Here is a 23,584-nt window from a genome sequence, read left to right as displayed (position 1 = left end):
CCAGCTCTATCGCCTGGCCGACTGGGCCTGAGCATTTCATTTTGCGCCGTCATCCAAGGCAAGCCTGCATTCCAGGTGGATATCCAACAGGCGGAGGGATGCAGGCACGACCAATGGAAGGCGTCCTACGTTAAATACTGAAGTCGTTTGATACGGTCAATTTTGGCCCAGCGTGCTGGGCCCCCAGGCCCCCCCTTCACTTGCCAGAAACCCCGCATACTTGGGGTCATGAACTGCTACCACAAGCGTCGTGATAACCAAAGGCCCGGGCTTCCACTCAATCAAGACGGCTCGGCATCGATACCGGTTCCAATGATCATCACCCTTTCGGTTCTTTATTAGAGATGTATCATCCAGTCTCGCTTTTCACATAAACCTCGAAGGGCATGACGCCTTGTCAGTTCTACCTACGTGTGACGGCGGCCCCCGTAGGACTACAAATGATGCTGCGCACAGCCAATACCACCCCGGTCTGTACGTCGCTTCCAAGGAAACGACGCTATACCGTAGAGATGCAAGGATCGACATCTTTGTTATCTCCTCATGTGACAACGCTATCGCCGTGCCATTACCTGCTCTTAGATTTTGCTAATTCCTGCCAGCTGAGTACCAGGGCAATTCATAGCACCTTGCCAGGAGAAGTATACTTCCGACGGTATCTGTAAGACTTTGGGTTCCGCCTGTTGCGATTACGGCCCCAGCCTCCACGAGCAGGGATTCCCGTACTTATTCTCTGCGACGCGGACACCCATTACATGACGTCTTCCGTTCCGTGTATCGGCAATGATGCTGGAACGAGCTGTTTTTCGCGGAGGGAGAACAAGGAGAAGGGAGGTATGGGGAAAAGAGGAACTAAGGTACCGACACAAGACGGTGGGGAAAGGAGGAACGTTTAAGCCCAAGGCCAAAGCAGGGTAGGCCAGAGGGAAACCGTCCCGACTCCGAGTCCATCTAAGGTTTAAACCGACTGATTACGGGACGGTGTTGACTTCACTGGGAGGGAGAACGGTTAATTAGGGTTTCACGCTCCTTTTTGCGTTTGCTACCTATACGCCCAACAGCCGGTATCACCAAGTCAAGAGGGTTTTCGCGTCGACGGAAGGCCAACTCTCATAAACACTTGGTGTTTGTTATGCTCCTAATGCAATATGTGCCCCGGCGGGGACTCGCTGCATCCTTCCGACCTCGAGTCCAACCGAGTTCGAGTATCTGGGAGATGGGCCATGTCCTCGTTCTTATGAACCATGTTCTTTCTGTCTGGCTCACACTCGCATGACCACCTCCATCCAACCTAATTCCTGGCCGCCACCCCTGCTATGCCTACTCCAGTGAATCCACCCGCGAAGCCTTGGGCATTTCCCCATGGGTCGCCCCATTGTGGATCACCAAACAACCGGCATCGGCCAACCAGCCAGTAGGAACGGGGAAGGAGAGTCTGCCGGCTCGAAGTTGCTGTTCCTGGCTTCTAGGGGGAAGGTGGTTGCGCCAGCTCTCCCACACTGAGCGTGTGGATGCGGGAGGGAAGACGTTGTGGGCAGAAATCTACAAATAAAGCTGGCCTCCCCCGTCTGATGATTGTCTCGCCCCTCTCGTCCGAGCTCTGATCGCTGTGCTGCACCCCCATCTGCATGCCCTGAAGTGCGACGTCGATAGACGGCGCTTCTAGTTCCTCGAGCCTTGAAAGAGGTCACCAGTGAAGCACTCGCTATACCAAACAAGTTCACTTACATACATTGAAGCACTGTATTGCCCGAGTGTCTTCCAATCGTCGCGATCATGGCGGACGACAAGCATATCGGAGCCGTGCCGTGAGTAACACCTCCATACCACTGCTCACACGTAAACTGACAGCTCCAGCTCGGGTGACTACTCAGCATCAAATATAGAAAAGGCCCATCATGGTGCAAAAATTGATCTAAACGCCAACGTTGACGCAAAGTCAGTCTTCCCCTCTTCCATCCCCCCCTCTCTTCCAGATGTGGAACCCAACAAGCTGACGTTCACTCTCAGAATCAAAAACCCCCTCCTCGGCATCTCCCGCGCCGACCTTCTCCGTGACGTTGACGCCTTTGCCCAGGAAAAGGGCCTGCAGGAGTACATCCCCGTGCTGCGCAAGGGCGCCCTCGTTGCCCAGGACCCGACGGGCTACGAAGAGATTGACGGCGCCGAGGCCCTCGACCAGACCGAGATCCAGGTCCTCCGCGACGAGGTCCTGCACAAGTGGCGCATCCCTAAAATCCTGTACCTCACCATCATCACCTGCTCCATCGGCGCCGCCGTCCAGGGCTGGGACCAGACCGGCAGTAACGGCGCCAACCTGTCGTTTCCCACGGTGTTTGGCATCGGGGGCACATCGCATCATGATACCCTCCTTGTGAGTGGCCACTCCTAGCCCGTGATGTTGCGCTTGCGATCATGCTGACAATGTGGCTTGAAAGGTCGGCCTCGTCAACTCGGCCCCGTACATTGGTAGCGCCTTCATCGGGTGTTGGCTCTCGGATCCCCTGAACAACCTCCTCGGCCGCCGCGGTGCCATCTTCTTCGCGGCGAATTTCTGCCTCTGGCCCGTCCTCGGCAGCGCCTTTGCCCAGTCCTGGCCGCAGCTGCTCGCCTGCCGTCTGCTCCTCGGCATCGGCATGGGCGCGAAGGCCAGCACGGTGCCCATCTTCGCCGCCGAGAACTCGCCCGCGCCGATCCGGGGTGCTCTTGTCATGTCATGGCGTGAGTTCGCCCTGCTGTCACTCTCTTTCGTCGCAGTTCATGCTGCACTCTCTCCTGTCCCACACCGCCGTCTTCGGGGTTCCATTCACTAACGACTTGTGCAGAGATGTGGACAGCCTTCGGAATCATGGCCGGAACGGCAGCTAACCTAGCCGTCGCCAAGACTGGCGATATAGCGTGGCGTCTCCAGCTTGGATCGGCCTTCATTCCGGCCGTGCCCCTGGCCCTGTTGATTTATGTCTGCCCGGAATCCCCTCGTTGGTATATCAAGAAAAACCGATACCCGGAGGCCATGAAGTCGCTGTTACGGCTGCGCAACCACCCTGTCCAGGCGGCCCGTGACATCTACTATATCCATACCCAGCTGCAAGTCGAAGCCGAAATCATCGGACGGTCCAACTATGCTAAGCGCTTCGTTGAGCTCTTCACCATCCCTCGTGTCAGACGGTAAGTGCCCCGAGGATGGAAGTCGTGGGGAGAGAGGATGAGCCTGACCTCATGACAGCGCGACCCTGGCTTCGTTCACGGTCATGATCGCCCAGCAGATGTGCGGTAAGTTGGAGCTTCTGATCCCAACAAACTGTCCATTACTGACGATCCGCAGGCATCAACATCATCGCCTTCTACTCGAGCACCATCTTCAAGGAGGCCGGGACTTCCGATTTCAACGCCCTCTTGGCGTCCTTCGGCTTCGGCATGGTCAACTTCCTCTTCGCGTGGCCCGCCATCTGGACCATTGACACCTTCGGGCGCCGGTCCCTGCTGCTCTTCACTTTCCCTCAGATGGCGTGGACGTTGCTGGCCGCCGGTCTCTGCACGCTCATCCCGGGTTCCGGAGGTGCCCATTTGGGACTGGTGGCGCTGTTTGTCTATCTGTTTGCCGGTAAGCTCCCTGGTTTGCTTTGGGATGTTCCAAATCAAAGTCTGACGTCTCTCTTAGCTTTCTACTCACCCGGCGAGGGACCTGTCCCCTTCACCTACTCAGCAGAGGTCTTCCCGCTGTCCCACCGAGAAGTAGGCATGTCGTGGGCGGTGGCGACTTGCCTGTTCTGGGCGGCCGTGTTGTCCATCACGTTCCCCATCATGCTGGCCGAGCTGGGCGTCATCGGCTCGTTCTGCTTCTACGCGGGCCTCAACGTCGTGGCCCTCGTCATGATTTTCTTCTGGATGCCGGAGACCAAGCAGCGCACGCTGGAGGAGCTCGACTACGTCTTTGCGGTCCCGACGAGGATCTTCATGAAGTACCAGCTCACCAAGGCGCTGCCGTACTGGTTCAAGCGCTGGGTGCTCTTCCAGCGGGACGCCACCCTCGAGCCGTTGTACAAGTTCGACCTCACGCAGGAGGACCACCACGACAGCGAGACGTACGAAAAGACGAAGGTCGAGCAGCGGGACAACAAGAGCGGCTCCGCAAGCGGTGTCGACGTCACCTCCTCGTAAAGGGCTGGGAGAGACCCAAGAGGTCCAAGGGCACTAGAGGTCGAGATGTGGCTTTGATACCGACGAGGCTGCGCTGCAGGACGTGCGGGCAGCGCGCGACTACGTAATTATAGATAGACAAACTACGAATATGTACTTGCAGAGGAGCTGTCTTCAGCTCACAATCCGTAATTGACCGCATTAGGAAGCATCGCACGTCCCGATGATACCTCCTTGCCCCCCCCCCCCCCCCCGTGAAGAATGACATGATTCCATCAATACCCGCCACAGAGGACTTTGCGCACACCACTACACGCGGGATCTTCCTATGATTTAAGTTCACGGAGTACAGCACCGTCTCGATCTCGAGGAACGCCGGTCGGCCGCCAAGGAGCGCGCGGGCTTGCAGCGCAATGCCTCAACAGCAGAACTGCCGCCGCTCCCGCCGCCGCTCCTGCCGGTCGACCGGCCGGGCCTGCCGTTTTCCCCGCGGCGGGAAACTTTCAGAGCTGCGGGCTTCAGCTATAGGTGAGAAGAGTGCAACCACCGGCGCCAAGGAGGAGGAGGACGAGGAGGAGAATGAGAAGAACAACGAGGGGGTAAGAGCAGCTCCTGAAGGACGAAGTCACCGTAGTCCGTCCTTATCGTCGTCGTCATCCCCCTCATCCTCCTCCCCCTCCTCTTCTTTGGCAGGGACGGCAATTGCGGCAGTGGAGGCCTTCCTAGTAACCGACCTTTCCTTCTTGGGAGCGGCGGACTTCTCGTCCTCGTCGTCGTTCTTCTTTTCCCTCCTCCTTGGCGGCGGCGGCGGCGGCGGCGGCAGCCTCCTCGACAACGCGCGCAACTCCAGCGCCCCAGACTCCACGGACGCCCACCGCCCAAGGACAGGTCCCTCCGCCGCTCTCCTCAATGGAGTCGCCAGGCATGCCGAGGCGTTTGAGATCGGGCCGCTTATCTAGGGCGCCTCTGAGACCTGGATTTGTCTCCTCTGCCAACCAGCGGATAGATTCCTCCAGCCCCGATGCCTCCTCGTCTGCCTCGCGCTCCTCCTCTTACACCCTCTGTACGGATGCCAAGCCAGGGTCCGTCGACCGACCTGGAGTGTCTACCAGAAAACCTAGCTGCTCATTTCGTCAGCAGCTTCATTGAAGAAGCACTTCTCCTACAGCGGCGCTCTTCTTTCCAATGGCCGAAGCTCAGAGGCTTTGCAAAGCTTCCTGCCGCAAACAAAATGGCAAATCCGGCCGGTCGACCGGCGGCGGCGCTCCATGGGTAATATTTTCTATCGTGTTCAGCATTAGATAGGATGTGGGAGCAGCAAAGTGAGGCAATACCGTTGTATTGGCGATAACTGTGATGTGAAGCTAACTAGGAGTGGGCTGCCCGCAGTGGGCAGAGGCTGGCCGAGAAGGAGGTGGAGGTGGGTCACGTGACCCATGGGCTCCTCCACTAACACTCCCCCTCAGGCTCTGCCAGCCTACTCCTGTATATTATAATAATAGTAGTAAATAACTGCCTAACCTTAAATCCTCTAAATCTAAGGAGTTTTTAAAGTATATAATAACTTTAGTAAAAGGCTAGTAATTTACCTATTAGTCTAGTAATAATTTATCTATATACTAATAAGCCTATATAATCTATATAACTTATTATTTATATAGTCTATTTATATACCTATATAACCTATTAATCTAATCTATTTACTATACTTAGTAGTCTAATAAAATCCTTGTGTTTATTTAAGGCTAGTGCCTTTATAAGGCTATTAGTAGCTATCTTAGTACTATAAATAAGTTAAAAGGTAATATTCTTATAGGTGTAAACCTTTTAGATTATCTATTTATATTAGACATTAATACTTTAAGTTTATACTTTATTAAGGGGATTTATAATATTAACTATTATATTAGCACTATTAGTAAAAAGGATAATTAAAGTATCTAGTAGTTAGCTAAAGAGCTATTTAGTATAGTAATAAATCTACTTTATAGTAATTACTACTAGTATAAGGTTAATAAACTTTACCTTAGTAAAGCTTAAAGTAATAAAGGTTTATTACTTATACTTCTAGGCTACTAGTAAGCTAGTAAAGTAGATAATATAACTACCTATAAATACCTATAATAGGTAATTATTAGTAAAAGAAGTATTTACTATAGTATAAAGGCTAATATTAGTAAAAAGGTTAAGTTTACTAAATAAAATACTATAATAGGTAGTACCTTTAAGGTAGTAAAAAAGGTACTTAATAGCTACCTAATAAGTAGGTAATAGGCTAGCATTAGCCTAAGAGAGTTTACTAACTATAAAAGTAATATCTAGGTGTATACTAGTAGCTAACTAGTTAAAGTAGCTAGTCTATTTAATATAAAGCTATTAGTTAGCTTTAGTGTAGTTATTTTTACTCTAAGTAATAAGAAGGTCCTAGTTAGTAGGTAATAAGGTCTTAACTAGCTAGAGGTCACTATAGCTAAAGTAATAAAGTATACCCTTAGTATACTTATATTAATTAATATAAATCTTGTTAGTAGTAAAGCGCTAAATTTAAAAGCTAAGAAATTAAGAGGCCTTACTAAAGTCCTTTAGTAAGTAGACCTTAGTAAGTATATTATATACTTTTTTAGTTGTCTTAGTAGTAAGTGTAGCTACTATATTATTATTAATATATATTAAGGCGTAGGTATTAAGGTCCTTATTATAAAAGAGGTAGATTTCCCCTTTAACTAGCTAAAAGCTAATTTTCTTTATTTTACCTTTAATAAGTATAAACTACTATAGTAGTAACTTATATAGACTATAGAAAGCCTTTTAAAGTAACTAGACCTTATTATTAGTAGTAGTATAACTAGTAGGTTATTTAATATAAACGTTAGTACTAGTAGGAACAAGGGTAATAAGAAAGGCAGTATTAAAGTTATATATCTTATACTTTAATCTATAAAAAGTAATAATAATAAAAAAGAGGTAAATAGTAGTAGTAGTAGCTATAGCTATATATACCTCTTATAATAACTAATTACCTTACTTAAAGTTACTATAGACTACTTATTAGGCCTTAAAGTATATAATTTTATTATTTATATTAGTCTTAATATTAAATACCTATTTACCTAGTAGTACTTTAGCTCTAGTTAAAGGGTTAACAAGAGTATATACCTCTTTATTATTAAACTATTAGATCTTAGCATTATAGGCTTATTTCTAATAGTACTAGTGTAGGCCTTCTTTTGCCTTCTTAAAGGTAGTAGGTATATTATAACTAGTAGGTAGTACTTTTAATAATATAGCTACTATAAGGGTGCTAATAAAGTAACTTTAATTATCTTAGTATACCTAAATATTAGCTAAGAGATATGCCTTTTTCTTATAGTTTTAGATACCTACTATCTTATAATAGTAACTAGGTAGCTTTACTACACTAGTGTAATATAGGTAACTAGTAGTAATATACTTAGTAGTAAATATAGTAGTAGAGGCCTTAATAATAAGGTCTAGCTTATCTTCCTTTATAACAAGAGAAAAGTAGTTAGCCTTTTATTAAATAACCTTATAAAACTTATTATTAGTAAAAGTATTATTTTATTTATTTAGTTATTTATTTATAGGCTATTTATTAGTAAGTAATAAAGTAAGTATAGTAGTATCCTCTAGGGGTAAAGTTATATAGGTAGTATTATTAATATACTTACTATTAATAGTACTACTGTTAGTTTAGTTAGCCTACTAGTTTTATAAGGTCTTAGTAACTAGTAAGTAAGAATTAAGGACTTAGCTAAGAAACTAAATCTAGAGGTTAGGCTTATTAAAGAGTATATTATAGTTAGTATCTACTAGAATATTTATATTAGTAATAAGGTAAAGAATAGTCTTCTTTTTCTTTTTAAAAATAAACGTTATAGTAATAGATAACTTGCTTTTAATTAAGGATATAAATATAGTAGATATAACTATATAAAGAGCTATAGCTAATAAAGTAACCTTTTATTATATAGGGTTTTATTTTTATAGAACAAGGGGAGTACTTACTACTTTTCTTATATATATATATAATATAACTAAAGGTATAAAGGTGTTTAATTTAAGGAGGTTCTTAGTTAGTAGTAAGGTTAAGCTTATAAGTAATAATCTTATAAGGGCTTATTTTACTCTTAGTTAACTATAGTAAAAGGTTAAAGATCTATACTATAGTGTTAAGTATATAGTCTTAGAGATCCTTTAGTAAGCTATTATTAATAAGTAGAGTATAGGTAGCCTCTATAAGGGTGTAGCTAGTATATTTAATTACACTATTTATTAATAAAGTATAGGTAGTAGTTAGGTAAAGTTAAGTACTTTTAAAGAAAGAGTTATAAAGCACTTTCTTAAGCTTAGGTGCATTATTATATATCTAACCTTTAATTAAGAGACCTATTATATTAGTAAATATAGTACTAAACTTCTTAATAGTATTAAGAATAACCTTATAGTAATAGGTTTTTAATAGAGTAAGCTAGTAATAACTACTATAATAGTTAAGAAAGTAAAAGGTATATTATATACTAAGTTTAGAAAAAGGTTTAACTTTAATAAGGTCTAGATAGATTTCTTTATTTATAAAGGTAAAAGGTAATAAAGTATTATAACTAATAAGCTCTATAGATTTAGCTAAGTAGTAGGCCTTATAGTAAAAGTTATTAATCTCTGCCTATATAAATTATATACTTACTTAATAGTAGGCCTTAATAACCTATAATAGATAGGCGTAAATAAGTTAGTAATATATTATCTTAAGGGTTAGTTAGTACTTACCTTTAACTATAGCTAATTTAAAGGTAGTTACTATAGGTATAGTTAGGCTATTAGTTATATAAAGGATATAGATATCTAAGATCTATTTAATAATAGTTAAATAGGCCTTAGATTTAGTGTTAATAATATAAGTAGTAGTATAGTTATATTTAATATCTACCTTATATAACTTACCTAGGCTAAGAAGGTTAGCTAGGCTAAAAGGGCTATACTTAATATCTTTAATAGTCTAGTTAATAGTCTAAGTTAGGTTAGCTAGATCCTTTGTCTAGAAGAAAATAGTGCTATTACCCTCTAGATACACCTAATTACTATTTACTATAGTAAAAGGTTAAAGATTACTATAGACTATATAGAATATAAAGTAAATTAATAAGTTAAATATAAGGTTAAAGTAGCCTAAATCTAGTATAATATTAGAGGTAGTAATAACCTTATTATTAATAGCTATATATACTATATAGCTAGGCTTTATAGCTAGGCTAGTAATAGAGAAGCTACTAAGAGCACCTAAGGCTTCTTTAATAAAAATAGAGGTTAATAATAAGTTAAATAATCTTTTTTTATAATCTTTATTATAGATATACTTAGTTATATAGGTAAAAAAGGTATTATAATAAAGATAATTAGTAAAAACTAGCTCTAGGTAAGTAGTCTAGTACTTTATAGTAAAGTAGTTTTTCTTATAATAAAGGTAAAAACTACTATAAGTAATATTCTTAGTAAAAGTAATACCTTAGTTAGCACTAGAAGAGGTTACTATTAGATTAGTAGTATTCTTATAGTATATAATAAGTCTTATTTTTTATTCTTTATCCTAAGTAAAAGTATAGATAGTCTTAATAACCTTTACCTAGGTAAATATTTTATTATTATTAGTGTAGTACTTATAAGTATTTAGTAGTTATACCTTAAAGTAGTTAAGTATAAGAATAGCCTAATAGTAGTTAAAGTTTTTACTATAGAGGCTAGTAATATAGCTTTAGAGGTATTAAACTTTTATAAAGGTATTATAAAGGGTTTTATAGTCTTAGGTACTACCTTTACTAAACTTATTAATAAAGGTAGTAATAGTATCTTTAGATACCTTAGGGATAAACTTCTTAAGTGTTTTTATAAGAGTATATAGGTTACTATTATTAACTTATTCTATATTAAGAAGCTTAATAATTATAAAGTTATAAGTGCTAATAATAATACTATAGGTAGTATTATATTTATTCTCTTAATTCTTATACTTATTAGTGTTAATTACTAGTTAAAGGACTTTATAGTTAATATATTTCTTAACTTTAGTAGTATAAAGTAATATATTAACTAGGACTTACTATTATAACTAGTTTAACTTCCCTTTTAGCTTAAGGATAAACTATATAACTATTTAGTAGTTAACCTTATTAGCTATAATAGTAGTTAATTACTTATATAAAGAAGGATAATATAATATAGATAAAAGTCTTTCTTAGACTATAGGTAGCCTAATAATATATTAAACTTTATATATTTCCCTTATAAGATAAAAGGTATATCTAAATTATTATATAAATTACTACTTATTATTAGACATCTAAGTAAGAGAGGATATAGGTAGAGGTAAAAGTAAAGTAAGAGTAATATTTTAAGTTTATTACTTATTATTATTATAAAGTAATATAACTATAGTAGATAGGCAGTTAACAGTAATATAGGTAATAACTATAATATTTTATAGATATTACTATAGACTATTAAAAAAGTAAAAAAGAAGAGGCAAAGGTAGCTAATTAATTAATTATAAAGAAAATTAATTAGTATTAACCTAGGCCTTATAACCTATAGGAGCAGTAAAGTGAGGTAATACTGTTGTATTAGCGATAACTGTGATGTAAAGCTAACTAGGAGTAGGCTGCCCACAGTGGGCAGAGGCTGGCCGAGAAGGAGGTAGAGGTGGGTCACGTGACCCATGGGCTCCTCCACCAACATAGGATATTTGTACTGTATTTAACTGTATCTTGTATCAGTATATACCGGTTGAGTTCACACTGGCTTAGTCACAAAAGTCTTCACTTGAGAAAGCGATACACTAAAGTCTTCTGTGCCGGGGGGCGGCGTCAATTGACGTAGGCAGCTCGCGCCCCCCTCAGCCAACAGCGAGCGCGGAAGAGCGCGTGGGAGAGTACACTGGTCAGCCTTTGGCACGAGGGCAACGGCAACTAGGGGGGGGATTTGGGGAGGAGGCTTCTCCCGTGAGTGAGGTGGAATGAGCATTGGGATATCCGTAGTCGCCTCATGTTGAGTCTAGCGCCAAACTAAGCAATGCAGACGGAGGCGATCGATTCCCAAGGAGTTTTCCATCCACGGTAGATGCCGATCCGCGGGGAATCTCCGACAGAGTGTCGTCAAGCATGTGAGACGCGGCACGCTGGCGCTGCAGGAATTCCGGGAAGGGCGGAACACCTCCTAGTCTGTGCGGAATGATTGGCAAAGAGCCCAGAAGAAAGAGTGCAAAAGTCCATTCGTCTCGTGTGGAATAGAGTTTTCATCCCGTGGGCTCGTGCCCTGAAGGAGGGACGGAGGGGCAGGGAGGATGACAGTAGGTATCAATAACGGCACTCGTAGGGACGACCATGTTACACGACCAAGTTTCTAGCGCTTGTTTTTTTCCAGGTACCCGCGTTCTCGAGGGTCTGAGGTGTGTCTTTGGCGGCAACCCCCAACCGACCCCCTTGTGGCTGAAAACCGTTCTTGGGATAAAGTTAATGGAACATGAGGGAGACAATTTGTGTCATCGATCGCCACTGGCGCGGACGGTAAGGAAGCCAACGTCGGACTAGGCCGGCACCGTTGAAACGCCGGGCTTTTGGCTGCCGTGAACCGCGGACTGGGCTGGTTGGTCAATGGGATAGTCAGTTGTGATTACGGCGAGAAAAACCTTGAGGGCGAAGTGTTAGTGTGTAGAAACAAAAGGGGAAATGAAGTCAATGGTTGATTTCTCGGATGGAGGACCGAGTGGGCTGGCTGTCAAAGCAGGGACCATGGGCAGGCCTGGACTATGCAGGCAGGCCCCGAAGCAAGCTGGACCGTGAACTCTTGGTCCTGGCAATTTGTCTCTCATGTTCTGGTAAGGCTCCGTCAGGCTGCAGGGTGGGTGGTGCCAACGAAAACGCGAAGCGGAAGCGGCGGAAACGAAAGAGAAACGACGACGTCGACTGGGTAGGCTAGACTACTCTACACTAGGCAAGCTGAGGGGGATGAAGTGGTGTTGTGGTGTCAGTCTGTAACCATGGTCCATACCAAGTTAATTGATTACCTGGTTGAGTGAGGGGCTAGGCCGGCAAAGGGGAGAAATGGAGAGGGTTTGGGGATGCTTAGGGCACCCGTTCCAAGAGGAGACGAGGCCTCGTTCCCGGGCGGGAGAACAGCAAAGATGATGGGTGAAGGGGTGGAATGTCACAATGGTTAGTGGAACGGCATCGATGGATCGACTTCGACTGGCAGTGCCCGACCTCATGACAGGCGCAAACCCACTCATCAGAGGCAAGCATGTGCCAAATGGACAATGGGGAGATGTACGTATGTGTGCGCGTGTGTTTGTGGACTAGTTATTGGCTTGGAAGGGGGGGGGGATACTGCGTAAACCCAGTGCTAGATTCTCCACGCTCGTATTCCACCGTGAAAGTGGAGCAGAGAAAATTGTAGTGAACTGTCATTCTGGGACCAGAAGTTATTCCTGGATCGCTTTGGCGCGCGTGCTGGCGGCTGAGTTTGGCGAGATCTGGGCAGGAAGACGCTAATATCACCAAGGGCTGTCGACGATCCACGCATGGAGGTGGGCGAAGTTAAGCTTCTAACACTCCACCTTGGTGGCGACGTGGTGGAGAGATGGTCAGCTATCGTGCGCAGTCGACAAGAAACCCTACTCGACAAGGCAACTCGTCATCGAGGTGGGCCGCGACCAGACCAATCTTGTTACCTATTGGATCACCTACATAGTAGGTAGGGAACCAGTCAGGTTCCCTGTGGTCGCTGGTGTACTGTGGATTGGCTTCCCCGTAGGGAATGCTACTCCGACCAGGGCTGCGAGGCATGCAGCGGCTGTCCCGAGCAAGGGGCCACAGTGGAAAGGCCGGGAGAGAAAGCACAGCTGGGAACGGCTCAGCTCAAGCTCCGAGACTCCAAAACAGCACGCCGGGATCTGGAGACTACCGACAACCATGTCGGTCTTGGGCATATGTGGTGGTATTAACGTAGCAGAAACCCGGATGAAGGGTGCAAGCATGGTATCGTGGGGTTACACATTGAGAGATGCCGCAAATTGTAGCATACGGGGTACGGATACTCTGGTACAATCTGTGCCACGCAGCGTGCGTTAGGTGGTAGTATATGCAGCAGTGGAGTAAGTATGTGCTCTATTACGAACGTGCCCTATTCGGATCAAGGCGGCGGCGGCGGCGGCGGCGGTAGCGGCGAGTTACGGTGAACATATGTATGATGTCTGCGGCGTCTGATGGACGGGACTCGGACGAACGATTGCCAAGTTGGAGAGACGGAGAAGCCCCTTCTGATATCACCCTCAGCAGAGGAGTCGAACATGGGATGGAGAAATACCGACGCGTCTCTTCAACCTAGTCGGGCGGCCTTCTCCTGCACAGCACGGTTGTTGTCCGAGATGAACTGAGATACCTAGGTGTACGTAGTTCTCCGTATAGACAGACAGAATCAACCGTACACTACCAACCGCGCCTCGGATGACATTCCAGACGCAGGGCCAAAGAGAGTGTGTGAGACAAAGAGGAAGCCACGAAGCAAGAATGTCCAAATCGGCGAGCACGGCATCTCTAGAGCCCACCTGGGAAAAGATTCGCCCACTCGGCTGCGATACGTACCTGATCCGGTGGGTCCACAGACCTTTGCACACCACACCACACCACACCTTCATCACCACCCGAAAAACCGGGGACGCCAATTCGGTACCGGCCAATCCCAGCAGTCGACCCGAGAAGTCTGAAACTCGCCTGTTCAGCGGCTTGTCCCCTGCATCAAAGCCTCCAGCCAGTACCTGCAGCGAACGCCTGCCAACTGTTGGCTCATGTTCCTCGGTTTTTTTTTTTGCTTGTCGACGGGACGGCACTCAAGATACCTAGCATATGTGTCCAGAGTAGGTAGGTACGTACCCCAAGAAGAACTTGGGAACATCCCTACTGGCCTGCCATTGAGATCCAAGAACCCCCAAAATAACATGCGCCGAAAGGGGGGGGGAGGGTGTGGTTCTGGCTTAACGCAGAAATCGAGGAACAGTAACACCAGAAAAGAAAAGAAAAAACGGTTCAGGGGTCCCGCCCAAGAACTGCACAGTTCCAAGCCTCCCACTGATTAACGTGCTCTAGCGCCGGCCCCCTTTCGCCCTGTCTCGATGATCGTCGACCTGCTAGCTAGGTAGGTAGCTGCAAGGTAGGTAGGTACCTTGCCTTCCTAAAGTCTGTACCGATACCGCGTACCTTGCCGTCCGTCATTCTCTGCCGCCTTCGCCTAAACCCTGAAATGCTTCCCCTCCTCACCCTCTTTTCAGCTTGACCTTCTGCTCGTTTCGACCTGTTTACTCTCTCTTCTCATCCCCTCCTCCTTGTCCCCGCCCTCTTTCCTCTTCTTCCTACAGTCTACTCTCCTCACCTATCTTATACCCGTTTCCTTGTAATTACCTTCGTTTTGGACATTGGCTTGTTGTTACATCGAGACTAACGCAAACAAAACAAGAACACACGCCACTATTGTAGAACCACAAACTCGGTCGTTTCTCGCTTCTCTCCGACCTGATCTCTCCCCTCGCTCGACTCCCACACCACGTGGGATTGGGGTTTCGCCCACCGACAGCCAGAGCCGGGTTTGATATCCGTCCACCTGTACGCTTGCTAGACTGCAATCGCACAGCGAGTGGCCTCTCTGGTCCTGATCACGTCCCGTTGTACGCCAGCATTCCAAGCTGCTCCCTCGATTAGACGCACACGCGTCCCCAACATATATATCGTACCTCCGGCATGCCGGGACCTCTCTCGCCGCGGCATTCGGGATTCTTGCCTATCAGCAACAGTCAGTCCATCGACATGGCTGAAAGCGATATCCCTCTGACCCAGGTCCGGAGTGCCGCCTCGACTGGCGCACGAAAGCCCGCCATGAACCTCTCCAACGCCGAGGATTCTGGCTCCGGCACCAACGAAAAGCATGGCCTTTTCCAACGTCACAACAAGGGCGGTCGCCGTAAGAAGCACGGCGAGCTGGGCCGCCAAGGAACCGGTGGCTCTGATGATGTCAAGGTCAACGCAATGGGCAGGTTGTACAACAAAATCACTGGCGCCTCTGTCGTCACCCGCTACTTGGTGTACATCATCCCCATCGGCCTCCTTCTGGGTGTGCCACTGGTCGTCCTTCACTTCACCGATCACCGAGAGGATGTCTTGGTGGGAGGAACCAAGGGCAAGCCGCTGTTTGATCTGTTCCTGTGGATCGAAATCGCCTGGCTTACACTCTGGGCCGGCAAATGTGTTGCCTGGGTCCTCCCGCATGCCTTCATGTTCTTCTGCGGAGTCGTCAGCTCCGGCACGCGCAAGTACGCTACCGTCCTTCAAAACTTGCAAATCGCCTTCTCGCTGTTCTTCTGGGCCCTTGCATCTTGGCAGTCTTTCCAGGCCCTGTTCAGTCGTAACAATCCCGACCCCGCCCCATGGATCATCACAATGATTCGCCTCCTGGGAGCTACCTTCGTCTCATCCGCCGTCTACCTCGGCGAGAAAGCCATTGTCCAGCTCATTGGTATCTCCTACCATCAGCGTTCTTTCGCCCTCCGCATCAAGGAGTCCAAACATGAGGTCCGCCTTCTCGGTTTGCTCTATGACGCTTCGCGTACCCTCTTCCCCATGTACTGTCCTGAGTTCGAGGATGAGGACTATGTCATCAACGATAGTCTCGAGTTGATTTTGGCAAAGGCCGCGAAGGGCGGGCAGGGCGCCGCCACTCCCCTTCGACTCGTTGGCGATATCGGCCGCATGGGAGACAAGATCACGGGTGTCTTTGGCAACATCGCCTCCGAAATTACCGGAAAGCAGGTCTTCAACCCCAACTCGGCCCATTCCATCGTCGTCGAGGCCCTTGAGAAGACCAAGCCCTCCGAGGCTCTCGCCCGCCGCATCTGGATGTCTTTCGTCGTCGAAGGGAAGGACTCGCTGTGCCCCGAGGACTTCCATGAGGTGCTGGGACCCGCTTACTCGGAAGACGCCGAGGAGGCTTTTGGCATGATTGACAACGACATGAACGGAGACATCAGCTTGGATGAGATGACGCGCAAGGTTGTGGAGATCGGCAAGGAACGCAAGGCTATCACCGAAGGCATGAAGGACATTGGCCAAGCACTCCGCGTGTTTGATAAGGTCCTGATGTTTGTTGTTGTCCTGATTGTCGTCTTCATCTTCCTGGCCTGGTTCCAATCCAGCTTCCTGACCGTAAGTCTCCCCTTGCTGTTGCCACCAATCTCGCTAACCCGATTAGACTGTCGCCACCGCTGGAACCGCTCTCCTGTCTCTCTCCTTCGTCTTCGCCGTTACTACCCAGGAATTCCTCGGTTCATGTATCTTCCTCTTCGTCAAACATCCCTATGACGTCGGTGACAGAGTTGATATTGTTGGCTCCGAGAAGCAGCAACTCATCGTGGACAAGATTTCTCTCCTGTACACCGTCTTTACCCGCATCGACAAGATGCAGGTGGTGCAAGTCCCCAACATCACCCTCAACAATCTTTGGATCGAGAACGTTAGTCGCAGCAAGGCCATGAAGGAGGTCATTGACCTGAACGTCTCTTTCGACACGAGCTTTGAGGACATCGAGCTGTTGCGCCTCGAAATGGAGAGCTTCGTCCGCAGCCCCGACAACTCACGCGACTTCATGCCGGACATCGCCATTGGCGTCGGTGGCGTTGGCGACTTGGACAAGCTGCAGCTTAAGATCGCCATCAAGCACAAGTCCAACTGGCACAACGATGCCGTCCGCGCTACTCGCCGCTCCAAGTTCATGTGCGCCCTGGCCATGGCCATCAAGAAGATCCCCATCTACGCTCCCGGAGGTGGTTCTGAAGCTCTCGGCGCCCCTGGCAACCCGTCTTACTCTGTAGCCGTCTCCGATCAGTTTGCCGCGGCTGCCCGTGAACAGGCCTCAAAGAGCAAGGAGGCGAAGCGCCTGGTGCCCTCTCCCGCCGCCGAAGGTACCAGCACCAAGCCGGATTCCAAAATCGAGAAGCAGGCCGTTCAGGAATTGAACCTCCGCGACCCAGTGACCGAGGAGGATTGGGGTTACCGGGTGGGCGACGACGACACTCTGTCTGGATCCAGGGACCGTCGCTCGGCCGACATTGAACGTGTCCGCAACGAGCTACTGAAGCGAGCCAGCACAAAGGGTGGTGGAGGTCGTCGCAAGCCCGGTGAAACCATCCCATTGTCCCCCGTGGGCGACGGGCCCAGCTTGGGTCTGACGCAAACCACGTCGCGAAATCGCCCCTACGATGAAGAGGCCGAGACAGGCGTGTCAGACTCCTACAGCACTACCTACTACGGCGGCCAGTCCAACAACTATCCTGCCTACGGTCAATCACTGTCCCCTACCGTCTCTCCGCCCCACCCTCTTCAGAGCGCGCCGGCGGCAGGTCAGCGTCCACGCGGGCGCAGCGTCTCCAACACCCAACAACAGAACGAGGCTGCTCAGAGTGGCCAGAAGAAACAGTAAGCAATGGGGGGCACATATGAAACTTGGGATGTAGAAAAATCGGAGCAAAGATTACAATACCAGCCGGTCAATTGTTATTGACACGAAGCGTTTTCAATTTTTATTTTTGTTTTCATTTTCAATGTTTTTTTTTCCCTTTTCATTATACGCGGGCATTGAGACTGGCTCCCCCTCCCCCCGTGCCTGATGAATCTTCTCACAAAACTCACATTGTGGGTGAAGGGGGTGAACACATAGATTACGAATAGAGTATGACGACATGTTGCCCGCCGCTGAATAACTAACGTGCCTTGCATAACGTGATCTGTCCTGACCTATGTACGTCGCGAAAGCCCTCGGAGTGAAGCGCGATCATCGTGCTCAGCACACGTGCTCGACTTCGCCGACGCCCTCCTGGGGCCCCAGGTCCAGCTTGAGCGTGCGGCCGAAGAGCTCCAGCAGGATCTCGAAACAGACCTTTGTGATGGCCGGGTCGTAGCGGCCCTTGCTGAGCTCGTCGCGGATGAAGGCGTGCTGGGCCCAGGGGAACTCGTAGAAGCCGGTGACGACGCCGGCTTCGCGCAGCTTCGCGCGGATAAGGTCGCGGCCCTCGGGCGGGACGTGGGTGTCCTTGCAGCCGAAGATCATGGCGACCTCGGCGTGGGTGAGGGCCGGGAACTGGTCGAGGGTATGCGCGCTGCCCGGGGGCGGCGTGGCGGAGGTGTTCTTGGCGTCGTGGGGGCCGAGGGTGCGGCTGTGGATGTCCGTGGCGAAGTAGGCCACGCAGGCGGTGATTCTCTTATCGAGCTGGGAGTTGTTAGGAATGTGCGGGGGAAGGATAAGACGGGGAGGAGTGGCATGTAAGTGGGAAGCGGGAAGACAGCAGAAAGAGAGAGAGAGAGAAGGGGGGAAGACGTACGGAGGCGCGGACGGCGAGGTGGCCGCCCAGACACATGCCCGTGCTGCCGATCCTGCCGGTGCAGGTCGGGAGGCTGAGGAGGTAGTCTACGGTGCGGCGGGAGTCTTCATCGTAGGACTCGAGCGTCTACCCGCACATTTAATGCCTTCCGGTTAGCTTCCTCTGCTTCTCCATGATTTGAAGGGGGCAAGATGACGACTACCTTCTCAACCTTCCAGGCGTTGCCCTTGTCGGTTCCGGGAACGTCGTAGGCTAGGGCCTCCGGGCCGGTGAAATCGTGGTAGGATGAGGGGGCGGCGACGATGTAGCCCTGGCCGGCGATCTGGCGGGCGAAGCGGGCGACGGGGCCGGTGACTATTCAAGTACTCTCTCAGCACAGACTCTGCATGGTGACTTGCGCCCATCCAAACCAGGGGCTTAAGTCAAAAGACTTCACCGTCCTTGGAAACTCCTGAAGGCTCGTGAATGGAAATAGGGGCAGGTTCAGGACTGGGGGACATGAGAGTCGAAATCTCGGTGAGGTCGGCGAAGCCCGGCGGCGGGGTCGACAGGGCCCCCAGTACGGGGGGGGGGGGGGGGGAGCTTCTCAGAGCCCCCCACCATGGGGAGAGAAATGATCTGGCTGACTGACCTTGGTAGATCTCAGAGAAGACACAGACGCCTGGGAATTTCCTACGTAAACACGTCAATTGAATTTCCTTTAAAGCACGGATGCGGTGCGCGCGGAAGCACTTACGCGTTGGGGTAGCCGGGGATAGAGGGGTGAAAGAGAAAGATTCCTGGTGTTGCAGTGTTAGCCGTCCGTGGTGGCTCGACACTCGGGTTTGGGTTGACTCACTCATGGAACCCTCTTTCCCGTCGGCCTTTGTCGGCACGTCAACGTGAGACTCCTTGATGAGCATCCTGGCGGCTGTATGTGGACAATCCGGATGGGTAAGTCTTATTGCAGAGGCTCTCACAGTCAAAGTTCGTCGTGAGAAGTGTGTTGAAGTTGAGCGGTTTGCGTCTCATTGGTTGGGCAGGGTCGAAGGTCCGTTTCTGGCGGGGGACTTAGTAAGCCCCTCTCACTCGTCCTCCATCAACAACACAAAACCCCTAGACTCTGCACAAAGTTATCAGAATGTGCGAGAATGCATTTCTGATTGATTAGCGAAGGCTCGGGAAGGAGGGAACTTTCGGCTGAAAGCGGCCGAAAGCCGAGTTGGAAGACCAGGAAACGGCTACTTTCAAATATATACTGACATCTCATTTTGTCCCAGACTCCTATTACCCCGATAGGTGCTCCTCCATGATTCTTCCCATGCTGGCTTGAAGCCATCGATTCGCCGGATCACATGCCTAATGCTTGCTTGGTCTCCAAAATCCAGTGCTCCTCTAAGCCTGGAGGAAACATGCCCGTCATTCGTATACCCATGTGCTTCTTCGTACCATATTCGATCGATATCATCCCGCTCTTTGCTAAATCTTCAGACGCACCGTGCCCGGGTAAACGACTGCCATTCTTCCTACATTCCGAGATCTTTGGAGGCGTCAAAGGTTTTGTTTAGCTGCGCCGTGATTCCAGCGCGGAGCGACTGTATCTCCTTGCCTCTCTTCTCCGATAACGCCAACAAATCCCTGTACTTCTTCTCCCACTCCGATTCGGCTTCCGCCGTCCCCTTCATATTTGGCTTCTCTGCCATCTCCTCGGGCCGCCGCCACCGGTCGTACTCGATCGTGTGACACATAGTGTAGTTCCCCCGGATCGAGCCCAGCCGGAATTGCCAGCTGCAGCTGTACGTTGCACGATCTTCGAGCTCCTCCTCCCGCTTGCACCGCAGCTTACGCGTTGACATCAGCGTCCTCCCACCCGCCAACGCGGCGAGATTGAGGAGGAAGGCATCCTGGTTAGGTGCTGTCTGCCACATGCGCTCCAACATCGTGTGCACGATCGCGTACGCCTCAGCGATACTGCACTTGCCGATTGGGTTGTCCTGCGCGTCGAACCAGTCGCCGTTGGCCGTCTCGTTAGCGAGATATCCCAACACCTCGTCAATGTTGGTGCGGTCTTCCATATTTTCGAACATGCCTTTGGAGAGGTCGTTCGCCGAGTTGGAGTCGCCGTTGCCTTGCGCAACGAGTTGCACGTGCGGGATAGACTGCGCGTGTCGGTTCATGCACGGCGTTGTGCCAGGTGGCGCATTGCCGTTGTCGGTTTTCAATGTCGCTGATGGTGCCCGTGTAGCCGGATCCATTGGGTTGGGTATATGTTGAGCCGGATCTGCATTGATCACGACGACCGACGGAGGCGGTGTCGCGAGGCGGACAGCCCCTCCTGCCCGCTGCGGGACTTGAAGTGAGATACTAGGCTTAGCCGGCCGTGTCATCGGAGGTGCATGAACGATGTCTGGAGGCATGGTTGGCAGTACGTTGTTGGCAATCGGTACCGGGGATTTAATCAGCCCCGGATCGCTCTTGGTCTCAGAACTTGGCCCCTTGAGGGGTGGTTTTTCGGCCGAAAATGCCACAAACAACCCGTCAACACTTGTCTTGTTCGTCGGCGGCCTGCCACGAGTCTTGCCGGTGCCTCCCGGACCACCGCTCCTCCACGCAGATGACACAACCTTGGCACCGTGTCGCCGATTTGAGGCCTTGGGTCGCGACGGTGTGATTGCCGACCCGGGTTCGGCGTCGCCCCAAAAGCCCCCACTGCGTGTTGACGGTGTCAGCGCAGACATTGACCCTTGGGGGAAGGCCGTCAGCGGCGTCTGTACCGCGTCATGGACCGGCGGCCATGCCGATGCCAGGGCTGAGTTGACGCTCAACCTGAAAGAGTCGGGTTTGCCGAACGAGGACCGCCCATCGGGGTGGGCAGACCATGGCCCCGACGTTTCTATTCGGTTCGGGGCATACTCGTTCTCGACCAGTGGCGAGTCCAACCTCGCTCGTTGCGAAGGGGACCTGGAGGACTCGTCCTCGTCTGGACGTTTCCTCCCACGCCTGGGCCGGACCTGTGGCAGAAGAGCTCGGAGAGCCATGTCGTCCTCTGCCAGAACGCCATCCCGTCCCGCTTCGCACACAGGGTTCGGGTTCTTTGGGATCTCAATCCAGTACGGATGAGGGTGACCCATCAAATACTCAAAAAAGGCATCCACGTGCATGGAGTGCATCCAGCGCTACAAAAGGTCAGCCTATCCTCTCCAGCCAGCTACCAAAATTCAATCACCTTGAGCCGGACAGCATACTGCTGGATCTTCTGTGAGCTCTGTCCCTTATCCTGGTCCGGCGGCTCGACGCCCAGCTTGAGCGCCAACTCGGCCCACGTCTTGACTTCTTTAGTCTCAAGTTGCCTGATGAGTTGGAACAGAGTAAAGGTACTAAAGCTCTTACCGCCGCTCTTGGGCGGGACCCGAAACGCCTCCCGCAGCGCGATCGCGTCTGTCTCAGGAGGCACGGCAGGATTGCAGTGCAGGATGAAGTTGACGTAGGCGTCTTCGATAGTCTCTGCCGTCACGTCCCTGTCCGGAAGGGCGGGCCTCACGACGGAAACTGCGGGAGTTGACGTTGTCGATGGCACTGAAGTGATAACAGCAGCAGCAGCAGCCGCCGCCGTCTTGTGCTGCTGCTGCTGATGATGATGATGATGCCGTCCCGTGGATAGCGGGGATGGCCCATGTGGGTCGCTGGATTGCAGCGGCGGTTGAGGTTGCCGCTGCATCGTCGACTGCGGCGACATTATTGCGCGTGAGTCGATGTCGAATGGCCCAATACGTCGAACATCATCATCGGTCGAGTATCTGCTGAGTCGCGCATAGAGGAAGGTGGTAGATCAACAGCTTAAAAATGCGACGTGGATGAGGGTCAAGGATGTATCGTCGTAGAAGAGAGGGTCCCTGATTTTGGACAAATAGGGTCCTTGAGATGATGGCAGGCTTGGCGTACACTGAATACTTGGCGGCTATAACCCCAGCCGCGTTTCAAGGCCTCAAAGGAAGGGAATTCAAGGGCTCTTTTGGATGGGAGAGGCTCCAGTAACTTAGCCAAACCTCAATCAATTCCAACTGAAGAAAGTCTGGGGTCCAGTTGGGGGGGAGGCTTGGAGCTCGCCCACGGTAAGGTACGTGCCTTTGTCCGGCAGCACTTTCCAGGGGGCAAAGCAACCGCGCCAGGACCGTTTGGATGTTGAATGAAGTTCCCCAAGGCAGAGTCTACAGACAAGCTGATATTGTCCCCCCCCTGTCAATCCGAGAGTACCGTGCACGATAACAGCGATAAACCTCATTTCCTAAAGGCTGCAGTTATATCCTAAAGGCTGCAGGTTCAAATCCAGTTTTCTTGGATTTTTTTAAATTCCAAAACGGCTCCGCCGGGGAGGGTTGGAATGGTACTAACCCACCCTGCTTCCTACGCTGCGCTCCGGGTCGGGATGGGCCAAGACCATCCCTTTTGCCTCTAGAGATAGTTGTGTTATCACTAAATCCACTATCTGCTGAGCTTTATTGCTGTTATTGTGCACGGTACTCTCGGGTTGACAGGGGGGGGACAATATCAGCTTGTCTGATTCCTCCCCAAGGCATGTCGAACACAGTGCAGACTTGATAGTACTGTACAATGTCATTATTATCCAGCTTCCCCAGATTGTCTCCTAGTAATTACGTAACCACTTGGCCTTCGCTTTCTTCTCTGCAGCCCCAGTTTTGAGGATACTTTCTATATAGTGCTGGCCTTATACAGTTAGTAGATATAACTTAAGCTTGTGGAGAGCTCAATCACTAACGTTGATGAAGAAAGGCGTCAATGCGAACTGCAGTAAACAAGCCAACGAGCTTGGAGACGTGCAGCAACATGGCTCGATACGAAGATCAAAAAGAATGGAAAAGTAGCTTTGCAAGTAGTTGTCTCTATTCGGCAGACGCCGCCTGAGCAAGCACAACGGCAAGCCAAAGCCGGCGCCGAAGCCGTAGCCGTAGCCGTAGCATGGGCCTTTGACTAATCCATATTGACTAATCCTCTTCGGACGGCACCTCTTAGCCC

General features: G+C 49.4%; 5 protein-coding genes across 5 annotated transcripts; 3 read left to right on the top strand and 2 right to left on the bottom strand.

The window, feature by feature from the left end:
- Positions 1-1,451: 1,451 nt before the first annotated feature.
- LY79DRAFT_702181 (uncharacterized protein) lies at positions 1,452-4,378 on the top strand. Its single transcript, XM_060564938.1, has 8 exons — positions 1,452-1,808; positions 1,858-1,938; positions 2,011-2,374; positions 2,439-2,721; positions 2,826-3,168; positions 3,227-3,273; positions 3,326-3,604; positions 3,662-4,378. The coding sequence occupies exons 1-8, from the start codon at positions 1,777-1,779 to the stop codon at positions 4,159-4,161; spliced, it is 1,929 nt and encodes a 642-aa protein (XP_060416090.1). The 5' UTR covers positions 1,452-1,776; the 3' UTR covers positions 4,162-4,378.
- Position 4,379: 1 nt separating this feature from the next.
- Positions 4,380-5,497, top strand: LY79DRAFT_547740 (uncharacterized protein). The gene is made up of 2 exons (XM_060557351.1): positions 4,380-5,422; positions 5,475-5,497. Exon 1 carries the CDS (start codon positions 4,554-4,556, stop codon positions 5,097-5,099), a length of 546 nt encoding a protein of 181 aa, XP_060416089.1. The 5' UTR covers positions 4,380-4,553; the 3' UTR covers positions 5,100-5,422; positions 5,475-5,497.
- Positions 5,498-14,613: 9,116 nt separating this feature from the next.
- On the top strand, positions 14,614-17,853 carry LY79DRAFT_115243 (mechanosensitive ion channel). Its single transcript, XM_060550734.1, has 2 exons — positions 14,614-16,400; positions 16,447-17,853. Exons 1-2 carry the CDS (start codon positions 14,943-14,945, stop codon positions 17,671-17,673), a joined length of 2,685 nt encoding a protein of 894 aa, XP_060416088.1. The 5' UTR covers positions 14,614-14,942; the 3' UTR covers positions 17,674-17,853.
- On the bottom strand, positions 17,710-19,580 carry LY79DRAFT_115225 (dienelactone hydrolase). The gene is made up of 6 exons (XM_060550733.1): positions 19,410-19,580; positions 19,308-19,350; positions 19,203-19,243; positions 18,774-18,925; positions 18,572-18,697; positions 17,710-18,459 (listed from the first exon to the last, which is right to left on the bottom strand). The coding sequence occupies exons 1-6, from the start codon at positions 19,471-19,473 to the stop codon at positions 18,034-18,036; spliced, it is 852 nt and encodes a 283-aa protein (XP_060416087.1). The 5' UTR covers positions 19,474-19,580; the 3' UTR covers positions 17,710-18,033.
- Positions 19,581-20,076: 496 nt separating this feature from the next.
- Positions 20,077-22,268, bottom strand: LY79DRAFT_511683 (ARS binding protein 2; the record flags this gene model as incomplete). The annotated part of the gene is made up of 2 exons (XM_060554294.1): positions 20,077-21,726; positions 21,777-22,268. 2 exons carry the CDS (start codon positions 22,266-22,268, stop codon positions 20,077-20,079), a joined length of 2,142 nt encoding a protein of 713 aa, XP_060416086.1.
- Positions 22,269-23,584: the final 1,316 nt, after the last annotated feature.

This window comes from Colletotrichum navitas (genome assembly GCF_030913465.1).
Source record: "Colletotrichum navitas strain CBS 125086 chromosome Unknown LY79scaffold_17, whole genome shotgun sequence".
In the NCBI taxonomy this organism is placed as follows: domain Eukaryota; kingdom Fungi; phylum Ascomycota; class Sordariomycetes; order Glomerellales; family Glomerellaceae; genus Colletotrichum; species Colletotrichum navitas.
This window is presented reverse-complemented; position numbering and strand designations above follow the sequence as displayed.